This window comes from Siphateles boraxobius, unplaced genomic scaffold (genome assembly GCF_051911475.1).
Source record: "Siphateles boraxobius isolate OS27281-9 unplaced genomic scaffold, OSU_SipBor_1 18, whole genome shotgun sequence".
In the NCBI taxonomy this organism is placed as follows: domain Eukaryota; kingdom Metazoa; phylum Chordata; class Actinopteri; order Cypriniformes; family Leuciscidae; genus Siphateles; species Siphateles boraxobius.
In genome coordinates this window covers 8,375,418-8,398,513 of record NW_027508788.1, presented here as the reverse complement: position 1 = coordinate 8,398,513, position 23,096 = coordinate 8,375,418, and the positions used below count along the sequence as shown (strand labels likewise).

The 23,096-nt window shown below is 38.0% G+C and overlaps 2 protein-coding genes across 5 annotated transcripts; both read left to right on the top strand.

Annotated features, from left to right (window-relative positions):
* Nucleotide 1: 1 nt before the first annotated feature.
* Nucleotides 2-10,315, top strand: efemp2b (EGF containing fibulin extracellular matrix protein 2b). Of its 4 annotated transcripts, XM_077233227.1 has the most exons (13): nucleotides 2-109; nucleotides 284-339; nucleotides 661-743; nucleotides 2,516-2,789; nucleotides 3,010-3,058; nucleotides 5,009-5,221; nucleotides 5,328-5,450; nucleotides 5,631-5,747; nucleotides 6,792-6,911; nucleotides 6,996-7,115; nucleotides 7,693-7,819; nucleotides 8,173-8,368; nucleotides 9,429-10,315. In XM_077233227.1, the coding sequence occupies exons 4-13, from the start codon at nucleotides 2,700-2,702 to the stop codon at nucleotides 9,588-9,590; spliced, it is 1,317 nt and encodes a 438-aa protein (XP_077089342.1). In that variant the 5' UTR covers nucleotides 2-109; nucleotides 284-339; nucleotides 661-743; nucleotides 2,516-2,699; the 3' UTR covers nucleotides 9,591-10,315. The 4 variants fall into 4 exon arrangements, with proteins under 4 accessions (XP_077089342.1, XP_077089343.1, XP_077089341.1 ...); XM_077233228.1 differs by lacking the exons at nucleotides 2-109; nucleotides 284-339 and having other exon boundaries at nucleotides 623-743; nucleotides 2,516-2,675; XM_077233226.1 differs by lacking the exons at nucleotides 2-109; nucleotides 284-339 and having other exon boundaries at nucleotides 629-743.
* Nucleotides 10,316-16,899: 6,584 nt separating this feature from the next.
* On the top strand, nucleotides 16,900-22,005 carry npas4b (neuronal PAS domain protein 4b). Its single transcript, XM_077232710.1, has 8 exons — nucleotides 16,900-17,424; nucleotides 17,821-17,975; nucleotides 18,065-18,167; nucleotides 18,277-18,568; nucleotides 18,653-18,762; nucleotides 18,868-19,003; nucleotides 19,423-20,828; nucleotides 20,919-22,005. Exons 1-8 carry the CDS (start codon nucleotides 17,250-17,252, stop codon nucleotides 20,942-20,944), a joined length of 2,403 nt encoding a protein of 800 aa, XP_077088825.1. The 5' UTR covers nucleotides 16,900-17,249; the 3' UTR covers nucleotides 20,945-22,005.
* Nucleotides 22,006-23,096: the final 1,091 nt, after the last annotated feature.

Here is a 23,096-nt window from a genome sequence, read left to right as displayed (position 1 = left end):
AGAGCTGGGACAGCTGTCACCCCCTACAAATGGTCATGGAAATTTCCTCTGGATATCTGCAGAAGAGTCCTCATGGGAACTTTCCCCGGCACTCCTGCTGTTTCTGAAAGTAGGCTAGCTCTGTTGTTTCCATCAAAGCCATTGTCTTAATGCTTCCTAATTCTTTGTGTAATGAAGACGCACAATGTTCCTGGCACTGGGTTGTGTGTTACAGTCAAATCAGGCTTTGCCTCCTTTTTTGCCCAGTTAATTTGTGTCTGCATTCCTTTTTGACATCCCCCAGTAAATATCCAGCAGCGTCAGACATAAGCGAGCTTGATCAGGATGAAAGTTAACCAGGTAAAGTGTATTAAAAATGGGAAGTGATTAAGGCCTATGAATTGCACAGGATTTGCTTAATAAAACCCAGGTGGATTGTTTTGTGAGCGGACAAAACATAATAGATTTGGGATTTGGTTTGGGAACCAGGAATTTGAATCTTTTGGGGGGGGGGGGGGGGGGGGGACAGGAGGGTGAAGGGTGGAAGAGATGCAGGGGCCGTACTGGAGTGGGTGGAGGGAAAGAAGTGGGCTGTCCTTAGCTCCTTTCAATAGCATTGCACCTTTCCTCACATTCGAAATACACAGCTATCACGTGTATCCTGTCTGTGCTGAAAAACAGGCCGCTTTATGCTGAGGGAGAGAGAAATCCATAGCCATAGAGACAGACGAACAACACAACTTCTGCCAGACAGATCAAGTAAAGTGAGTTTCAAACCATCTATTTGACTCCTGTGCATTTGCAATGTTTAAAGTTGAGTATAGAAGTAAGTTATCTAAGTGAGATTATTTAAGCGTACATGAAGAGAAAGCATTCATGAGAAAATGAATTCAAATCATTCCAGGACTTTACAGCTCATTGTTTCCTTGCAACTTCTACTACAATGAAATGTTTAATAATGAAATGAGTGACAGGAAATTATTCAATGCTTTGCCAGATGTGACAGAAATCTTCAGGTCGAATTTAAACTGTTATAGTTGAGGATTGCAGAAAAGGCTGGCGGCTTATTTTTGGACGGATCTGAGTGCATGGAATTGCCTCTGTAGTCATATCCTGCAGAGTTCAGACACTGACCATGTTACTGCCTCTTATAGGCAGGCCAACTCCACCGTTCCAGGACAAACAGTAAAGCAAGTTCTTAGAAATCAAAGGAAAGTCAAGTCAGTTTATTTATAGAGCACAAAAAAAAAAGTAATGTACAAGATGGTATAATGTTTCAAATGGTTAAGATAATTAAGTACCCAAAAAACTCAAAGCTACAGAGAAAGATCATCTTAAATCCTGAAACATGAGTGGGCAGATGTAGCTTGTCAGATGATTTGAGAGTCCTAAAGGGATAATGAAGGGTGAAGTTAGAGAGATAAGATGGAGCAGCTATAAAAACAAATAATAAAGCCTTATTATAAATTCTTTATTGCAGTGTAACGCGTTTATAAAGGCCAGAACAGTTGAGATAATGTCCATTTTAGACAATAAAGTCCTCTGTTAAAAAAGTAGTAACACACAATTGTTTCCTCAAAAAGCTATATCTAACCTTTTATTAGTTTTGCTGACATAAATAAATGTGTTAAGGTTGATTCTGTGATTAAATATTAGATTTGACTTGATTAAAACCAGTTAATGTTACCATTATTTTTGTGTACAGTAGGATAAGATGAACGCATGAATACTGTCTCCAGATCACTGAATGTGAGGAATGGAAAGTCTGCATGCAATATCTGATTATATGCACCGACTTGTCTTGTTTCCAAGAACAGCCTAGTTATCAACATCAAAATCTTAAACGTGCATTTATAACTTACAGTATCACATATGCCATGGTGTAATATTTGTTCAAGACTTTGTTATATTTATGTAAACCTTATCTCACTTGGATAAAAAAAAAAACTATGAATTTCCATGCTGGTTCAGGAAAGTTTATGCTGGTCAAGCTGCTGGAAAATGATATTATAAACACTTGCAATAAGGTTAATTTGGTTAACTATCATGAACTAACAAAAAACAGTACTCTTACAGCATTTATTAATCTAGAACAATTCTAATTTCTACGCATGCTAATACATTTTAATATTTCACCTTGTATAAATTAACAATATATAATGATTTATGAAAGCATGAATATGAATAAAAGTATTATTTGATCATATATAAATTAACATTAACCTAGATCAGTGTTATTTTAGCATAATCTTGATACTATATTTGTATATATATATTTTTTTTAATTTTAAAGTTTGTCATTTTTAATGTCTATACAGGGTAGTGTTTATATTGTACTGTAAGTGTAAATCATAAAGCTAAATAACAATCCTAATGGTGACACACACCAGTATCCAAAACGAAACATATGGAGGTGATCAGCAATGCTGGCCTTTTCAACAGGGCACTTTCACTGCTTCCAAATGTGTGTTTGTCCTCTCCCTGTTAACACATTTATTAGCAATTACCTTTGTTCTTGTTTTTTTTTTTTTACAAGGGTTCACCCCCACCTGTCTGTCTGCCCCCTCCTTATATTACCAGAGGAGACGAACAGACCTTGCACATCTGTTCTCTCTCTTATCGGCCTCTTTGGAGTGAGAGTGTGCCTTTACGACATCTATACATTTGTTCATCCATCCAGCTGTGAGTGTGGCAGTGTGAGTGTCCTGTACCCTGTAACTATGAAGGCCACATATGTGCTACTTTGTGTGGGTCTGCTTGTTTTTCCTGCTACAATCTGTCAGTCTCCTGCTGAACGTGACTCTTACACAGTAAGTCATTTGACAATTTCTCCATGTCCCTTCTGCCGTCCTCTTCATGCTTGAACGTGTAAATTTCTATCTGCCTTCCTACATAACTCCCGATTTATAGTGTGGTATTGCATGCTGTCAGCAGTTTGCATTAGAAGTCATGTTCCTCTCAATGAAAGTGTTTGAGTGAGACTGCTAATGATTAAAGATAACACATAATAAAGTGTGTTTTCTCTGCCAGGAGTGTACAGATGGCTATGAGTGGGACGTGCAGACTCAACTCTGTCGAGGTGGGTGGAAGGTCATGTGCCAGAGAAAGAGAGAGAGATGATGAGAAAGTGATGCATTTCTCCTCTAATTATTTTGTTGGTTAAATGTCACATGCACAATCCGTCTGGCTGCATCTTTGAATGTTAAAACACACTATGTCCCGATCAGACGCGAGGCGATAAAGCGCAGGCGATCAAAACAAGCTGTACTCAGATGTAGGCCTAACTGTGCAGGGTGACCTCACCCACTTCAAAATCACATTGGTCCAAAATCCTGCTTCATATAAATGATATAATTTATGTACATGTAATGCTTTTTGATGTTAAAATACTTTCTATTCTGCCTACCTTAATATGCCAGATACATGTATTAACATGATTACGACATTAATAACATTTGGTTAGGGATGGGCGTATCGATACAAAGTATCGATATATCAATACTGACGGCAAGTATCGATAGTATCGATACTCAAATAAAAATATCGATACTGCAGTTTTGTTTTGTTTTTTACCAGTGATTTTGTTTATTTGACAAGAAGTTTAATGCGTACAATATTAATTGAATTGAATAACCTGTTTAGTAAATAATTGTCTATTATAACTATTTTCCTGCTTATCTGAACACACGCAAATGCTGCAAGTCAGAAGCAATCAATCACAGAGAGCGTTCACACACTGCCGACAATGGATTCAAACAGGGCTGCGTTTCCCAAAAGTATCACAAGAAACCATTGATGCTTTGGGAAACGCTGCCCAGAACAATGCTGAACAGAAGACAGAAAAACATCATATGTTTGAGCTATTTCACAATAAACTAATTTAAATTGTAGCCTAGTTTGTGCAAATAAATTATTTTTTGAATGTTAAAAGTTCATAGTTCTATTCAGTAACTAATTTTAATATAAATCATGCACTGTCAGAATAAAAAGGTTGCATTTTATGGGTGCAACAGCCGGTCACTGGTAGTCCCCTATGAAAATGAACATTAAAATGATCATAGTTCAACTAGGCCTGTAATATTTTGTAGATTTCCATGGTTACCACTACAAGTAAACATTGTAACCATGTGTAAATAAAAATATAATCTAATAAATTCCAATTAAGGCGTATTGATTGTTAAAATGCCTTTAAAATAAAATGTTAAGTCGGTATCATTACCCATTTTAATCTTAGTAATTCAATAATTTAAGATATCGATATCGGCGATACTGGCTTTGAAAGTATCGGTACCGTATCGAAAACAAAATAAGTGGTATCGCCCATCCCTACATTTGGTAGGTTCCTATTTCTGTGACTCGCGGTAGCCCCGCCCATGTTGAAATCTTATTGGTCCAAATCCCACTTCACCGTCAAATATCTTGACATACACATCAGAGATTTTCCAAGGGAGAGACTTTGATACAAATTACCAAAATATAGTTGTAAACTTCACATTTTTATGATTTTGTTCGGTAAATTTAATATACACAAAGACATTTCTAAGGTCTTTGGCTGTTTTTTAAATGTTTGACTCTCTTAAAGGGATACAGTTCACCCAAAAACAATGTCATTATTTACTCTCCCTTATGTCTTTCGTAACCGGAAGGACTTTCTCTCTTCTGTGGAACACAAAAGAAGATATTTTGAATGTTGGTAACCAAACAGTTTTGGTAAGCAAAAAAAAAAAAAAATACCATAGAAGAAAGTAATTAAGGTTTGGAACATGTAAATAATGGCTGAATTTACATATTTGGGTGAACTATCCATGTAAGAAACAAACAAACAAAAAAATCTTAATATACTGTATGATTTGAGTTGCTAAAGATTTAAACATTTGATAAAAATTCGAACCAATGTATATACATATGATATTTCTTTACATGTCTAGCATTTAATAAAAAAAAAATATATATATTCTTATAAAAAAGGAACCTTCAAATGACTTCTCACCTGGTGAGAAACCTAAATTCTTTTCTCTATTTTACTTAGACATAAACGAGTGTGATACGATTCAGGGGGCATGTCAAGGAGAGATGAAATGCTTCAATCACTATGGTGGTTACCTGTGCCTTCCTCGCTCTGCCCATGTGGTCACCGCACCTGAGTCCTCCAGCCAATCAGAGCCCAGTGTGCCTGTGGAGACTAACGAGGCCTTTAACCCCTGTCCCGTAGGCTACAGGGCCCAAGGAGAAACCTGTGTGGGTGAGTTATTTAAAGGCAAATGTGGGAAATCCTATATGGTTTTAGATTGAATATGTGCATCAGTGTGGTGTACAGAAGCTCTTCATTGTGTGTGTGTATTGGACAGACATTGATGAGTGTGAACTGGACATGCATGACTGCCAGCCCAGCCAGCAGTGCATCAACACCGTGGGCACCTACACCTGCCAGTGTCCTGACGGCTACAGCAAGATTGGCATAGAGTGTGTTGGTGAGAGAAGACATGATCAGTCTTAACGTCTGTCTTTAAAATATGGATGTGTCTTTAATGGCCATTTTCACAGAGAGAAACTATTAAAGATTTATAGTAACCTGCAGTCAAGACTCATCCTGGCCAATTTGTATTAGGCTTCTATTCTACAGACAGTGTCTTCTTTCCTTCTGCTGTTAGATATTGATGAGTGCAGGTACAGGTACTGTCAGCATCGCTGCGTGAATGTGCCAGGATCTTTCTCTTGTGAATGTGAGCCTGGATTCCAGCTGGCAGGAAACAACCGATCCTGTGTTGGTAAGTCCTTAAACCAGATACTGTACATATTCCAAAAAACAAAATGTTCTTACGCACTCACATCATCAGTTTGACAGGTTAATCAAAATGCCTTTTTAAACAGAATAGTTTAATAAAAAATAAAAATTCTGTCACTGTTTCGAACTTCTTTCCTCCATGGAACAAGATGTTTTCCAAATGAATGGCCATGGGGGCTCCATAAAAGACAGAAAAGAACCATAAAATGAGCATAAAGTGATTCATACGACTTGTGCATGTGCACTTGCACTATATAATAGCTCTGTTTGAGGTGAATGCCATGTTTGATTTGTTATGTTATTTGAAAATAAATCATTAATGTCCATATGTATTTATATAACGTTAATGAACATGAATGAGACATAAAATATATTACTGATTTTTTGGCACTTTCATTATGCTTTTTGCCCTTTTTTTTAGATCAACACACTGTAAAAAAATGTTTAAATGATCATGGCAACATGTTTTTTTTTCATTACTTTAACTCAAATGAAAATAATTTAACCGATTTCAAGTTCATTTAAGATTCAAATAAAGTTGTAATTTTTTATGTTATTTAAATGAGCCAAAAAAAAAGTTGAAAGACTTTGAGTTGATATACTGTCAATTTGAGTATAGGCCTACAGTAGTTAAAAAATTTTAAGCAGAAACTTATTTCTTAGTTCTTTTGTTTCTTTTTTTTTACGGTATAGCACCTATTCTATTCAGTTTTGTTGTATGGAAAATGGCAGAATGAATATACTTCAGAATTACTCGTTATACAGGTTTGGAATGACATGATGGTCCCAGTAAACACCAAAGACTTGGACCAAACATTTCAAGAGCGTTGCGTTAATGTTGTAACAGCCTATATAACTCTAAACTAACCTTCCCAGAACATTGCAGATGCTAAGACAAAAAACCTAATACACATTTATTTAAGTATAAATAAATATATTTTTTTAATGTGCAAACTTTCACTTTAATGCTTTCTATTCAGAAATGTTATTTAGCACAGCACTTCTAACATCTGTTCTTTGTTGTCAGATGTAAATGAGTGTGAGATGGGAGCACCTTGTCAGCAAAGGTGTTACAACAGTTATGGCACATTCCTGTGTCGCTGTGATCAGGGCTATGACCTGGGACCTGATGGATACTCGTGCAATGGTTAGTGCACAAGACATTAGCTTAATAGTTCTTGACCAATTGATGATGGACCGAATGTGACTGTCTTTGTTTCTCCTCTCCCAGATGTTGATGAGTGCAGCTATTCCAGTTTCCTTTGCCAGTTTCAGTGTATGAATGAGCCTGGAAGATTTTCCTGTGTTTGTCCAGACGGTTACGAGCTACTTGGAACACGACTCTGCCAAGGTAAAAGTCCCCATATTTAAAGAGGCCATATTATGCTTTTATGAAGTCTAGATTTTTCGGGTGGTTTACTAGAAAAGATTTTCATGCTTGAATGTTCAAAAAACACATTATTTTTCACATATTTCATGTTGTTGCAGCACCTCTCTTCCCTGTCTGTCTGTAACACTCTGTTTAGATCCTACAGTGAAGCCCCTCCTTCCGAAAAGCACAATTTGCTCTGATTGGTCTGCTGGACCAGTATGTTGTGATTAGAGCATATTTTGAAAATGTAATGCCCCTTACAATAACCACTAGACAGACTATTAACTAACTCAACCAAGCCTCACCCCTGACATGCGTACTGACGTAGAGAAATAACTCCCTTTGAAATTACTTTGTGCTTTGTAACTTTGCAGACCTTTTTCATGCTCAATCAGCGACATTACACTCTAAAGAAAGCTGAAAATGTAAAGAAGCATAATAGAAAATAATATAAAAATAAATTGCTTGTTCTTCCTTATACCCTACAGAATTTATAGCACTAAATGACTCTTACATTCCCCTTGGTTTCAGCTTGTCATAATAATTCTGTGTGTAGATGTGAATGAGTGTGAGACAGGCACTCATCTGTGTGGGGAGAGACAGGTCTGTGTGAACATCCATGGAGGGCATCAGTGTCTGGACTCCAACCAGTGCCAAGACCCCTACGTCCAGGTCTCAGAGAAGTGAGTCATTTTTAAAGACAACATTTAACTGAATCAGTCATGTTTTGGCACTTTTCAGTATTTAATAGGGGTGTAACAATACATTGATATGATCATATCAATGTATAAAATGTAACTTTGTGTAAATTAATCACATAATATAATAATATTGATACAACTATCGATATACAACTGAATCAAAACGAATCGTAATCGTACCGCTGAATTTTTTGAGGTATCGGCAAATATCGTATCGTTGGCTATGAGAATCGATATCATATCGTATCGTGATGAACCATCCGATTTACAGCTCTAGTATTTAACACCCTTCTCCGTTTTTTTCCTTCCATTTTTGTCACTTTCTTTCTGTCCAGTCGTTGTATATGTCCAGTGGTGAAGCCAGAGTGTCGTGACATGCCTTTCTCCATTGTGCATCGATACATGAGCATCACCTCTGAACGCTCAGTTCCCTCAGACATCTTCCAGATCCAGGCCACCAGCGTCTATCCTGGAGCCAACAACTCCTTCCGCATTCGTTCAGGAGACGAAAAGGGAGAATTCTACATACGGGTTAGTCAGAGACGCAATGCCTTTTATACATCAGTTTCAAAACTTTAGTTACATAATGTGTGATTTATATGGTACTTATTAAAAGCAACCCTAAGCAAGCAAAAAGCAAGCAATTTTTACCCCCCTCCTAACACTGTATTTTTTTTAATTTTTTTTAGTTAGTCTGGTTTGTTTGGTTCTTGTCTATTGGTTCTTGTGTGTAACACCAAGGACCGTGCTGGAAATAAGTATTTTACTTCAGTATGTTATCCTTTGGATTACTGTTTTATTGTCTTGGATCCAGAAATAAAAATCAATCAATCAATCAATCGACTGGTAAAAATATCTCTCTTATGTTCACCAGGGCTGCACTTATTTGATAAAAAATACTGTAAATTCTGTCATATTTTGAAATATTATTACAAATTAAAATAACAGATTTGTATTTTAATTTGTAATTTATTCCTGTGATGTAAAAGCTGAATTTTCAGCATCATTACTCCAGTCTTCAGTGTCACATGATCCTTCAGAAATCATTCTTATATGCTGATTTGCTGCTTAACAAACATTACTTATTATGATCAATATTTAAAATAGTTGAGCTGCTTAATATTTCTGTGGAAACTGTGAAGACAATTTTGTAAATTTACAAAAACATTTTATACATATAATATATATTTAATTATTTTTTGATGAATAGAAAGCTCAGTAGAACAGCATTTATTAAATGCATTCTTGCTGAATAAATGTTACTTTAAAAAAAGACTGGCCCCAATCATTTTAATTATATTATATTATACTGTATTATATTATATTATATTATATTATATTATATTATATTATATTATATTATATTATATTATATTATATTATATTATATTATATTATATTATATTATATTATAGAATACACTATCATTCAAAAGATTGGGGCCAGTAATATTTTATTTTATTTTATTATAATAACATTTTATTATATTATTAATACATGATCATTGACACATATTTGTTTATATTGATTAGTGACCTAATAGTGCAGAATCTTTAATATTTTGTCTTATTGTTTCATCTCTTGTCCCCAGCAAATCAACAACATCGGTGCCATGTTAGTCTTGGCCCGAGCAGTGACAGGACCGAAGGAGTACGTCCTCGATTTGGAGATGGTGTCTGTCAATCCTCTCATGAACTACCAGACCAGCTCTGTTCTTCGTCTCTCCGTTTATGTTGGGCCTCATGCTTTCTGAGGAGAGAGAAATGGAGGGATAAACAGACAAATACTGAATAACAGAAGATTTTTAATTCAGTCTATTTTAACTTTTATGTGTTAAGAATTGGGAACACATTTCCAGAATTCACCAGCTAATAATGTGAAGTTGTCTTTTTTTGTATCTGACTGGCCTGTGACTGTGTGCCTATTCCGGGAAGTGCTAAAGCATCTGAACATTCATTACTCTCACTTTATCAGCGTGGACTCATTGTCTCACACACACACACACACACACACACACACACACACACACACACACACACACACACACACACACACACACACACACACACACACACACACACACACACACACACACACACACACACACACACACACACACACACACACACAGTATATTTATATCTAACCTACATACAACACATATTCCAAAGTACCTTTGTAATTACATGTATCTAGTGTAATACTGTAGTATCTCAGAAAACACTAACAAACTAAAGACAAACACAGGTCTCTATGGGCCTTGAATGAAACATAAGAACACATTTCTTTGTAAATAATTTGTGAAACCATTCTTAAGCATATTGCTGCATTTTATCTAATGCGTATTGAATTCACTTCTGCTTGTGTTTCCACAATTAGTCTCCTTAATGATACAAAAATGTTTTTTTGTTTGTTTTATTATATTTGCATAATTACATTGTTAAAGTAAATAAATGTAAAAAATATTTCTTAATCCTCCCTTCATATCTTTGTTTTTTATAATCTTTCCCTTCTTGTCTATATAGGCTGAACATATCCCATTTTTTGTACATGCTAATAATTTCGGTTTAATTTCTCCTGATTTTAAGTGTTGAAGGTTTAATAAGTGAAATGTATTACTCAGGTGTCTCCACATGGTGACAGTGTAACACTGGTGAACACATGAGTTTTACCTTTTTGCTATTAGCTGAAAGATCCATTATTACATGCGTTTAAGGGGCAAAGTTCACAAATGTGTTGCTTAAAATAAATTTCACATATGTTATAGGTCTACTGTACTTCGAAACTACTCTACCTAATATTTTCATTCTGAAAATACTATGTATTTACTACAAGAGTTGAAGTTTTTTTTGTAAAAACAAATTTACTGTAGAAGGCCTACATCATACACAAAAAGACAGAACAGCTGAAGAAGTTAATGGATAAAAAAGTAACAATGACTATATGACAAGTGATACATTTACATGCTAATTGAAGTGTAAAAGGCTTGTGTTTTTTACATAATTTCATCAATGGACTGGTCATCTCGCACTTGTTGTGGAACAATGGAAAAACGAGTAGGAAGTTCTATTTGAGTCAGCGCCTGATTTATTACTGCTATGTGTGTGAAAGGATCTGTGTGTTAATTATAACGGCATGTAGTGAATTGTCAAATGATAAGTGTGAATTTAGCCAAGTGTAGATCCAGCAGGGAAATGATGAGCTCATTGATGGTCAGTGTTGGCACAGAGGGCTTGTGGGCAGTGCAGCAGATGGATGTAGGTGTGATAGGAGTAGCTCAGCACACTAACAATCACATGAGTCGGTGCGGTAATATTTTACATTCTCCAGATTTTTCTTAAATTGTCTCTTTGAAGGTACCACAAGCCTCTGGATATCCAGCAACAGGATGAGATTAACGGGATAGTTCACCCAAAAATGAAAATTCTGTCAGTATTTACTCACCCTCATGTTGTTCCAACCCCGTAAGACCTTCGTTCATCTTCGGAACACGAATTAAGATATTTTTGATGAAATCTGAGAGCTGGATCACTCCTCCATACTAGTCCATTGGCTTCAAAAGGATTGAAACTTGCCAGCCTCGAAAAGTTATTAAAGACATTGTTAAAATAGTCCAAGTGACTACAGTGGCTCAATCTTAAGTTTATCAAGCGACGAGAATACTTTTTGTGCGCAAAACATAACAAAAAATAACGACTTTATTTCAACTATTAAATTCCTCCTCTGTGGGCCTCGAGTCAGTTCACTATAGTAATAGCGTAAACTTCTGTTGTTATACGTCACACGCATCACACACATGACCAGCGTCGGCCAATAGTGAGCCTACGTGTGACGTAGCTCTACGAAATCACACTACGTTAACTGACTAGAGGCCCACAGAGAAGGAAATGAATAGTTGAAATAAAGTCGTTATTTTTGTTTGTTTTTTGCGCACAAAAAGTATTCTCGTCGCTTGATAAACTTAAGATTGAGCCACTTGAGTCAAAATAGTGCACACCTGAGGTGGTAAATCAGTCACGACGCGAAGCGACTTGATTTTGTTTGGTCAAAACAAAAACATGGAAATTATTTGTCGATTTTATCCTATTGTTTACTATATTTATTTGCTTGGTCAGTGTCGTTGTGGGTTTTGGTTTGCTGTTGTAATCTGTAAAGACATTTGAAATAACTGAAATCGTTTGGCAAAGTGGTGTGGAACTGCAATGCGGTCAAGACCTGTCTGGAACTACTTTAGTTGTGCGTTTCCCTGAAAATAATTGCACACCTTAGAACGTTCCTCAACCAATCAGATTCAAGCATTCAACACCCATCCACGAAGCCTTTTTAATCCGCTTGTAACGGAAATTAAATTCATATATGTTACATCTGTTTAAAAGTAAACAAACGTTCATATGCCTGTCTATAAATAACCGAATTGTGTCTAAAAATAAACAAGGTTAGTTATTTTCACATGCAGAGGAAAATGGGCCTATTTTGTGGTTAACAAGGGTAATGTTACACTGGGTTATAAAAAGAAGAGTAATTTTCCCATCCACCCCCTCAAATATACGTCACAACCAGGCCATTAAAACATATTGTTCTCTGATAGCCATGAATGACTTTAACAACAGATGTGTACTCTTAAGTGCTGTGAAATTTGAATTATTACCTTTCTCTCTCTCTCTCTCTCTCTCTTTTTTTTTTTTGTAATTTGAACATTTCCATCCCACACAAATCGTCTTCAATTTTCAAGAAGATGAAAAGGTAAAAAAAAAAAAAACGTATCTTCAAACCAGAAAGAATCAGATAACTTGACCTTCCAAGTGATTTAGCACTAAAAGCGGGATAGCAATGGCAAGGTGAGTTTCCATTCTTAGTTTTCTTCACAAAATACTGGATAAAGAAGCTTGTCGCATTCCCAAAATATAAAGTCATTGAAATACACAGTGCAACCTTTTGAACATATAAGGAGACCATTTCCCTTTACTTTTGGTTTTAGTATAGGCAATATTAATACATTTCATTTTATTTCAAATCATTGGGATAGGTTAAATGTTATTACTTTTTCATGTTAGGATCAAATTGGTGTGCTTGAGAAGAACCATCGTTTTGTATATCTTGCAATGCGCAAATTTTGTTACTAAGATACTGCAGCTCCGTTGCCATGGGTGCAGAAATACAGAGACGGTCAAGTATCGGCTTCTTGTATAAACCCATGAACAAAAGAAAGAATGTGTAGAAAAAGACATGGATATTACAAATGAGACACATTGGGCATTTTTTTTTTATCAAAACTATATTTTGATCACAAAGATAACAATTCTGTGGCCAAAAAATTATACATATTGTCCTGACTGTCCAAATTAGAACAAAAAAAAGTTTTGCGAAAGTGGTGGCATAAGCAACATGAGACAAGACTGACCATCTGAGCTGAATTTCGCATTGTCCTGGAAAGCAGGATAATTATCCAAGTGTTCTTTCGATTTTTAAAAAATGACCAAAGTTCAATGTAAATTAAAGATGTACTGTACAAGTGAACAGATTATGAGCATTACACATTTTCTCCAAGAAATACCATCCCCCATCTTTATGATTTCAGCAGATGGCCGTGCCACCCACGTAATCAACAAAAAAAGTCCAGTGGGAGCTCAGAGGTTAGGGTGGCCTCTCCATCTCTCTCTCCCAAGGGCCAGGTCCACATCATCCAGCAAAACTTGTCATCAATATAGATAGCATATGTTCTGACGTCAAATGCTGTGGCTGTCCAACAGTCTGTCCCCTCTGTTCTTGTCATCCAGCCTCCCATTTACATCCATTAGTTTAAAGGCTAAAAGATTTTGTTATTGGATCAGTAATAGCCATAATTGCACAGGTTGGACATAAAAAAAAGATGAAAAAGACAGTATTGATGCAGATAATGGCAGCCAGATACCTCATAGGATGTAAGATATTACAAACAGGAACTGTGACTCAGGCTCATTTAACTCCAGGACAAAAGAAAAGTCACCTCTGGAGGTGATGTATGGAAAAGATGCTAGAACCAAAACACAAGCATCCATCCAATATTGCACCACAATATTCTAACTTTTTAGGGCTTTTCACACTGCGATTAACCCCGAGTTATTCTGGAGTTAACACAGTTTTTTACCCCGGTTGACGAGTTCACACTTACATATAATTATAGAGAGTAAAGGTTATGCGTATTTGGTGTGCTGTCCGAGGAGAGGGCTCCAAGCTCGGAATTCGGCCCGAACCCAGAGTACTCCCCCCATCCCAGGTTGGAATAGGAATAGATAAATGAGGATATGGGGTGGTGGAGGGATGCTGGAAAACTGTCATGGAACAGAGGTAAGTATGCTTTACATAACTCTTATCTCGTTTATTGAGTTGATTAACTGAATGTGCTCCTCCAATTTTAATTAGGTTAAATATCTGAACATGCTCCTCCCAAACTTTGTTCATAAAACATCATGTAAAGGAACGTTTCACACTTGTGATTTCGAAGCGAAGTTAGTACCGCTTTTTACCGTGGGTAAAAGGAACGTTTCAGACTTGTGAGTTAGAAGCGGAGTTAGTACCGCTTTTTACCCTGGGTAAAAGGAACATTTCTTGTGAGTTAGAAGTTGGGTTAGCACCGCTTTTTACCCCGGGTAAAGGAACGTTTCTCACATGTGAGTTAGAAGTGGGGTTAGCACCGCTTTTTACCCCGGGTAAAGGAACGTTTCACACTTGTAATTAAGAAGAAATTCTTAGCACGCTTTTAACCCCGGGTATAAAACCTTTTGCAGGGTTAACCCCGCATTAGGGTGCCAAATTTGTACAGTGTGAAACAATGGGGTGTTAGAATGTTACAGCTAGCAACAGACAACCAATGGCATACTCATATTTGCATGATTGGGTCACGGAAACACAGAGCATTGTAGCCTATTTTCAGCGTTCGAAAGTTGAAAGGAAAAATGTCAAATGCTGACAAAAAACGGATTCCTTCACACCTTTTTGGTCCGAAATGTCCATTCAGTAGTATAAGCTCGATAGTAGTCTAGTCGGCAATAGGTAATGATAGTTTTTATGTAAACAGTTCGCATGCTGCGTTCATCCAATCAATGATAGGCTACTGACACACCGGAAATATGCAAATAAGAACGCTAACCCAGGGTTGTGTGAAACGTGAGTTTATGCATATCCAGGATTAATTGTCAACCCCGGGTAAATTTTGAGCAGTGTGAAGCAAGATAACCACGGATTTCCGTTTACCCTGTGTTTAGAATAAACCAGGGTTAGGATAATTCAACACCAACTGAAAAGCCCTAATGTGAACAAAACACATGATGCAGTCGCGTTTTTAAAAGTTCCAGAAATCCACCGAACACATGAGAATATGTCTGTCCTTGAGCGATATATATTTAGAACCAGAAAACTGAAAACGGTTTCAAACTGTTGCTAGTGTTAAAAATAGCCTGAGCGACTAAAGAAAAAGAAAAAAGCCAGCACAGTTTCAAGGTTGCAGTTTGAACAGGCTTCATCAACGGTATGGGAGGAGGGAGATGTGTAGGCGAGAACATGAGCTGTTCAGTATTTCAAACTTTTACACACAATGCGTGCATGCAATTTCCTATGTAACTAAAATTTACATAAAGACTCTTAATTACAGCAAAATGCAAAAGACAATTTATAATATGAATCAATTCGGTAGGTCATGATGTCACAGCTGAATGATCAAAGCAGGATGAAAATAGAGAGAACAATTTGACCACAGAGAGTTTAGCAGATAAGATCCCACTTTATCACAATATATTGTTTACAAATCATAACATGACACACGAGCAACTTTTTATAAAGTTTAATAAAGTTAGTTGAGATTGAACTTCAGAGACCATTATCTTGTCCTGATCGGATATTTTAAAAATAGAGTTGCCAAGCAACAGATTATCTATTTTCTTTAAACTATAAGAGTGAGGACCTTGCTTCTTTTGGTTTTAAAATAAACATTAACATAAAGGAGAAACTATAAAACCAGACAAGTGTCCTTCAAACCGTTCATTCTCTGAACATTGAGCATACGTTGCATTTCAAGTGAGTTTTCAAATATGAAATGATTATCACACGAGTTTTAAAACACATTGTATATACAATGTTTTGCTCTATTACTAACCATTTTTATTGGTTTGTATAAAACATTTTTTTATAACTTTGTTTTTTATATTACCTTTGTTTGTCAGTAGGCTATGGGGGCGATCTTACCATGTCAACCCTGTTGCATGATTTCGAATGGTTAAAGAAATAATATTTTTTATAAACATCAACATTACAAAAATACAACAATAAACCCTAGTAACAAAATAAACTATATATATATATATATATATATATATATATATATATATATATATATACATATATATATATATATATATACATATATATATATATACATATATATATATATATAAATATATATACATATACATATATATATATATACACACACACACACACACACACACACACACACACACACACACACACACACACACATATATATATATATATATATATATATATATATAATTCCAACAGATATTGTCTTATATTTTAATGTTTTTATGACAAATAGACTTCAGTATACTATTATCGTGATCCGTTTAACTGTAATTGCTGTACAAATTAATTTGAATGGTCATGTTGCGTGTGGGACAGTCGTGGGTTAAAACATATATTTTATTAATTGTAGTTATTGTTTGTTTTCTATTTTCATTGCATGGGAGTTTTTGATGGAGTTATCTGCCTAGGCTAATTGCGTTGATGAAGGAGCGGTCACAGTCGCATCTAATTTTAATTCACTAAAATTTATTTACACGAGATATACTACTTTCCTAATCCCGGTCTGAATTAGCAGCATTTTCCTCAAACCTTAGCAGCAAGTTTCAGTTACAGCAGCTCGCGGCCAGATGCACCTGCTCTGAGCGCGCAACAGGGTGGAGAGTTTTGGACCACTGCCTCCGTTTAGATTTGTCCAAATCTGGCTCTGCGCGTTAAAAGGGACCCCATATTTATCCTACGTCACCATTACAGCAGCAAAATGCAGAGATACTTGGCGATCAGATTCAGATCCATTTATGCACGCCCCCTCCCATCATTTCTTCAGGCGCGCGCTCTATATAAGGGACCTGGAGGCAATGTTTCCATCAGAAGCTTCACGCGAAAGCGAGCGAGCGAGCGAGAGAGAGAGAGATCCATAGCACAACAACAGTAAAACTTAAGAGACGATAGAGGATATATGAGCAAAGAAAATATGTTTACTTGGTAGTTTGGTTTATGCTCCAAAACTTAGAAGAAGTGGCGTTTGCCCCTAGTGATGACTGAGTAGCTCTAACTGCATGCAGTTTCCACCCAAAATATTCGTCCATTCCAACGATTCTTTGGACGCGAGAAAATGTACCGGTCCACTAAAGGAGCATCAAAGGCTCGGAGGGACCAAATCAACGCAGAAATTCGAAACTTGAAAGATCTACTGCCCATCTCCGATGCCGACAAAGCTCGTCTTTCCTATCTTCACATCATGTCCCTAGCCTGCATTTACACAAGAAAGTCCATCTTTTTCTCTCAAGGTAGGGTTAACTTAAAACTTAGGGTTCTTGTTTTTTTTTTTTTTAGAAAAATTCTTGATGTTAGTTTTAAGTCTCTTGAAAGCACCGTTACATGGTTTTCTAAAGAACTAGGTACCATAAAAGCTGTTTCTACAGAATCAAGCTGTAAAACCATTTTAACCCCTTAATTTGTACGAGTTTAGAGCAGATCTGAAGTTTAAGTGATATCTGAGGAATCTCTGCCCCTGTCCATAGTTCTGAAAGTAGCTAGTCTCTGTCTGTGGTGCTGATGTTGAGCTATTTGTGTGAATGCTGCATTAGAATGCTTTCTAATTGCTTGAGTTTTTTTTCACAATGCACATATTATAATATAGTATCTTTATGTTTTATCTTTAAACTTTGTTTTGTCTTTATCAGTGGCAGCAGGTCACGACATGAGCGGAAGCGCCCTGTCTTTGCCGGAACTCTCGGATCTGCTTCGCACACTACCAGGCTTTCTCCTAGTGCTGACGAGTGAAGGAAAACTCCTACATCTGTCGGATAACGTGGCAGAGCACCTCGGCCATTCCATGGTAAGTAATATCAATGCCATTTTTAAAATCAACATGACAATTTGTTAGGTGCATGTTGAACATTTTAAAATGATTCCTGCTTTATTCAGGTGGATCTGGTGGCTCAGAGTGACAGCGTGTATGACATTATAGACCCAGCCGACCACTTTATCATGAGGGGCAACCTTGTCCCGATCACCACAACTGACAGAGGTAATTTTCACTGTTGGTTTGACACCTCATTCCAACATAAAGAAGTTGAAATGAATGTAATTGGTAAAATAATAATAATTTTCACTCTTCTCGTAACTTTTTTGTCCAGACCGGCTCTTTCGCTGCCGTTTCAGCACTTCGAAGTTTGTAAGGAGGCAAGGATCAAGGAACCAACTGGCGTTGGTTCGGGCACGCTGTCTGCCACCTCCATGCCACACATCGTCCTACTGGACATCCAATCCAGTGTGGGTGTGTTTTTGCTCCCCACTGGAGTCCAGTGTCCCTCAGGTTTCTTCAGCTAGGAATCCTCTCCCCACCCCTCCTGCTGAGCAGTCTTTCCTCCTTTCCTGTTTCCAGTCTCAGCACAGCCGGGACATGAGAATCCATGCTGCTCAGGACAGGTACAGTAAATGTCCCTGTCGGTATATGATGAATATGCATTTGAGAGTAAGGGAATGATGGCGTTGTATTTCTCTCTCTGACAGTGTAAGCGTGTACCTTGGTTATGACATAGAGACTCTGCGCTCTCGCTCGTGGTACAGTTTGATTCATCCTCGTGATCTCTCTCATGCCTCTGCACAACACTGCGCCTTGTGTGAGTACTTAACTTTATCTCTCACTATTTAAAAGTTTATAGCATATATCAAAAAGCTGGTCTAGTAAATGTGGTTTATTAATTGGTCTTTGTGTCCTTTTTCAGTACACGAGGGTGGAGAGAGGCAAGTGGAGATGGTGGTCCAGGTAGAGGCATCAGACCACACTTGGGTCTGGCTTTACATTGTTCTTCATCTGGAGACTGGAGAATATCCAATAAACAGCCACAACTACGTCATAAGGTATAAAGGCTACCAGTGTTTAATGTACTGTAGAATAAAAACAATTATATTTATAATTTTAGTTAATATTATCATCGTTAAGTAATAGTGATAATAATAATTATTAATTATTATTAATAAAATAAAAATAATTAATATTATTATCATTATTTGTATATTTTTATATTACAATAGTAATAATGGATTTATTATTTATTATTATTATTATTCAATTTTATTAAAATACCTAAGATGTTTTTATACTATCTTATTACTGATATTTTATTAAATATATTAAAACTATAATTTATTATAACAGTAATTCTAATAAATATTTAAACTGTTTTAACATTTATATAAAAACATGCTATGAATTCATAAAATAATAGCATACTATGAATAATCATAACAATCTGTCATTTTCTCTACTCATCCCTCAGTGAGTCTGAAGCCTGGTCAGTGCGTCAGCAGTTGTACTCAGAGCAGAACCAGCTGGCCCTCCTGTACCAGGAGGCACGGCAGATCTCTGACCCTCTGTCCAGCCCAGACCAGGTCTTCACACCCAGCAGCAGTGGCCTGTCCTCCCAGTCCTTCGACTTCAGCTTCAACACTTCTGGACGGAGCTCCTCAGAAGAGCTCCCCAGTACTTCTGCCCCATCCAGCATGGCACTCGACCCCCTTCAGGGCTTTTCTCAGGACGAAGAGAGCCACCTGCAACTGCATGGCGGTCACCAGATGTGGAGCTCAGCCATGACTGTATCTGTATTCCCTGAACATCTCAGCAACATCAACATCCCAAGTCTTTCTACAGTCCCCCATTCCCATGTTGCCCCATCGCCCCTTCCTCCATTCAAAACTCCTCCTAAGCGCCAAAGCTCAGAGGAGTTTATTTGCACGCCCCCTTACACCCCAAGACTCGGAGGGGAAACTTTCATGTTTGGTGATGAGACTTTTAAATCAGACAATAACAAATCAGGTCAAGCGAGGCAGTCTATAAACTCGGCGTCCAACTCCGCCAGCATTGGTCCCGCTCAACACTGCCGAAAACGTCTTTATGAAACGCTGCCTCCTACTCCAGACAGCCCAGGCAGTGATGAATGCATTCTCATGGCACTGCCAGAGATCAGGGGACCTCTTTACGTAGACGTCCCCCATTTCCCATTCAACGCCCTCCCCGAAGGCCTTTTAACCCCAGAGGCCTCGCCCACCAAAAAGGCCTGTTTGAGTTTCTTCCCTCGGGAAGAGGATACTGAAAGAGAGAGAATGGAGATCTTGCTATTGGCTCAGTATATTAGCACTTTAGCTGAAGGTTTCTGTCACAGCCACCCACAAAGCACTTTGGCTCCCCCTCATCACGCATCGTGTGAGGGCCCAAACTCCTCACTGGCTCACATTGATGTCTTTATGTTTGAGGAGAAAGCAGTAGATGGCATCCCTCTTCCAAATCTGCCATCCACCTCCCCCGTACCTCCCTCACCTTGCTCATCGGCGCCGTCCTACGCTCAGCGCTCCCCTGTCCACGCGCAGGAGGAGGCTGTGACTTTGAACGGCGTACACCACTTCTGTAGCGTCCAGTCGACGCACCATAATTGCATGGGCGGGGGTGGGCCGCAGGAAGCAGAGAGACCCGAAGAGGACGTGGAGATGATGTTCTCCCCAGGGTCCACCACAGATCCAGCCCTTCCTGCCCTCACCCCTGCTCTGCCTTGTGCCCAGTCCCTCTTAGAGGAGCTGGTCGCCATGGAACCTGTGTTTGGGGTAGTCGCCCCGATGACTCCTGCCGAGAGGCAACAAGATGAGTTGTATCAACTCCCTCATCAAGGTGGACAACAGATCTTCTACCAAGGTGAGAAATTATGACCTTTTTGTGATTCCAGCATGATGTTCAATGTGTCTCAATGTTTCTAAATTGTTCTTTTTCTGTCTTTTCTTACAGATGGAACCAGTGATCACATGTTTTAACATAAGTCTGTGACTTATTCGATGAAGTATGGCATATTGTCATCTTTTACAAAGCAATTTTCTGGGATAATGTGTTAGAGTTAAATCAAAATGTGTTGAAAATATTTATTTATGTTTATATTTCAATATCATAAAGTCCCATGAACATGCATCCTATTCATATTGGACTGTCACTTTGGGGAAAAGTACTTAACAAAGGCAATTTTACCAAGTGCCGCTTTGTATTCACTTATAGTGAAGACTGTGTTTTACGGAAAGAACCTGTTTATGAATCACAATGCGGGTTATGCGCAACATTCTTCCGGGTTCTACAAAACAGATTTAACTACTTCCGGCCGTCAGCTACTGAGGTAAACAAAACGTAGAAATGGCGACCTTCTGGTGTTTACAGGATCTACCCCTAATGTCCATTTACGGTGTACACCATATTGCCAAACGGACGTCCAGAGCCCCGACTACTCTGTTAGACAAGGGATTTAAGGCGAACAACACCGGAATCACCCCGGGTTTCAAACGGTGTCTACCCCCTTCAATTATATCTTCAGGCATAAAATGCCGACTGCAGACAGTGGTGTGTCTCCCTATAACGAAATTATCACGCCACATTCGGACCCGTATCGCCCAGTGTGACTCATTCTTTGGGAACTGCTGGAAACTTACCCCAAAGTTAATTTTCCCCGACACAGAGCAGATCGGCACTCAGCAAAAACTGCTGTTCGGATGTTCCTGTTTCTGATTTTTCAACATCTGTGATATTTTCATCAAAACAAATACACTAATGTTTGATCAGAAATAAGAATTTGATTATAATAAGCGAAAATTAACAGTTACCTCAGAGATCACCTACCACTGCATATGTGTAAGGTAGTGAAAAGCGGAAATGATTAGACCTGTTTTCCGGTTTGAATGCTGGGCGCTCCGCATAACAACTATTGTATGTTTTAAGTCATCGTAGAGTTCTACGGTTGATTCCTACCTACAGTACTCTCTTTCTACTTGCTTTTCATTATGTCAGTGTATGAACACCATAGAAATGCTTCATAATAAACAGTATTCCTTTATGTTTTGTCCTTTATGAGATTTCCAGACGTTATGTTTTATAGGATTTGCTTACACTCTTAAAAATAAAGGTTATTTATTGGCATCGGTGGTTCAGTGCAGAACCTTAAATATACATTGAAAGTTTAAATTGCACAATAAATTCTTGGAGTGTAAAAAAGGTTCATTACACTAAGAAAAGGTTCTTTGGCGAACCCAAAATGGTTGGGTATGCTACGGCATTGCTGTGAAACTCCCCTTTTGGAAGCTTTATTACTTTTAAGAATGTATTCGATGTCTCATCTTTTCTTGTTTCCACAAAGAATATCCTTGAATTCGATGCTCTCTTGTTTTCAAAATATGTACATGAGAGTCAATTAAATGCATCAAAGCGAGGTTCATCTGTGTGTGTTCATTGTTGCTGCCCCCTCCATTGTTCCCTCCCCCCACCCCTGTCATTCACTGCCTTTTTAGTGTGTCGCCATGGTTTCCCAGGACCGACTGACGCAGATGATGAGGCGCTATCTGTTTTTCCTGACGTATGCTCTTGACTCAGAGGCGAAGTGGAGACAATCAGCCTCCCACACACACACATATATGTCCTCCGAACACATGCTGCACAGTGAATAGTCAGCCTACACTTTCCCATTATACCTGGAAGCTCATGATAATACCCTATATGGCCTTTCCTGCCTTTCAATCTCTTCCATTTTATCTCTTGTTGCCAGGGGAAGCGATTTCTTCCTTTCGCAATCTCCACCTCCGGTGCCTCTAAACCATTGTTTGCTTGTCAACTATTCAGTTATGCACCTTTTTCATTGAGTCCGACGTCCGGTGCGGCGCTGACCCTCCCACACGGGACCAAGGGCCAACTTTACCGCCCCCGTGTCCAGAAATACCCTCCATCCCAAGTTTCATCTGAATAAAATTCTTTCGTGTCTTGTCTTCCTGTCCTTGTGAGAATGATGTGCTTTCAGCAATGAAGAGGAATAAAAATAGCCCCGGACTGAAAAGAGGAGGAAGAAGAGGGAATGGGGAGCGCTTGGAAGGTGCACAAGGACTTCTAGGTGCTTATTCATCCTGCTTTCCTCCCACTCCTCCAATCAGTCAGCTG

Coding starts and splice junctions, on each gene's coding strand:
- npas4b (XM_077232710.1), top strand. CDS start 17,250: ATGTACCGGTCCACTAAAGGAGCATCAAAGGCTCGGAGGGACCAAATC. Junction 18,168..18,276: donor GATCACCACAACTGACAGAG/GTAATTTTCACT, acceptor TTTTTTGTCCAG/ACCGGCTCTTTCGCTGCCGT. Junction 18,569..18,652: donor ATCCATGCTGCTCAGGACAG/GTACAGTAAATG, acceptor TCTCTCTGACAG/TGTAAGCGTGTACCTTGGTT.
- efemp2b (XM_077233227.1), top strand. CDS start 2,700: ATGAAGGCCACATATGTGCTACTTTGTGTGGGTCTGCTTGTTTTTCCT. Junction 2,790..3,009: donor CTGAACGTGACTCTTACACA/GTAAGTCATTTG, acceptor TTTCTCTGCCAG/GAGTGTACAGATGGCTATGA. Junction 3,059..5,008: donor GCAGACTCAACTCTGTCGAG/GTGGGTGGAAGG, acceptor TATTTTACTTAG/ACATAAACGAGTGTGATACG.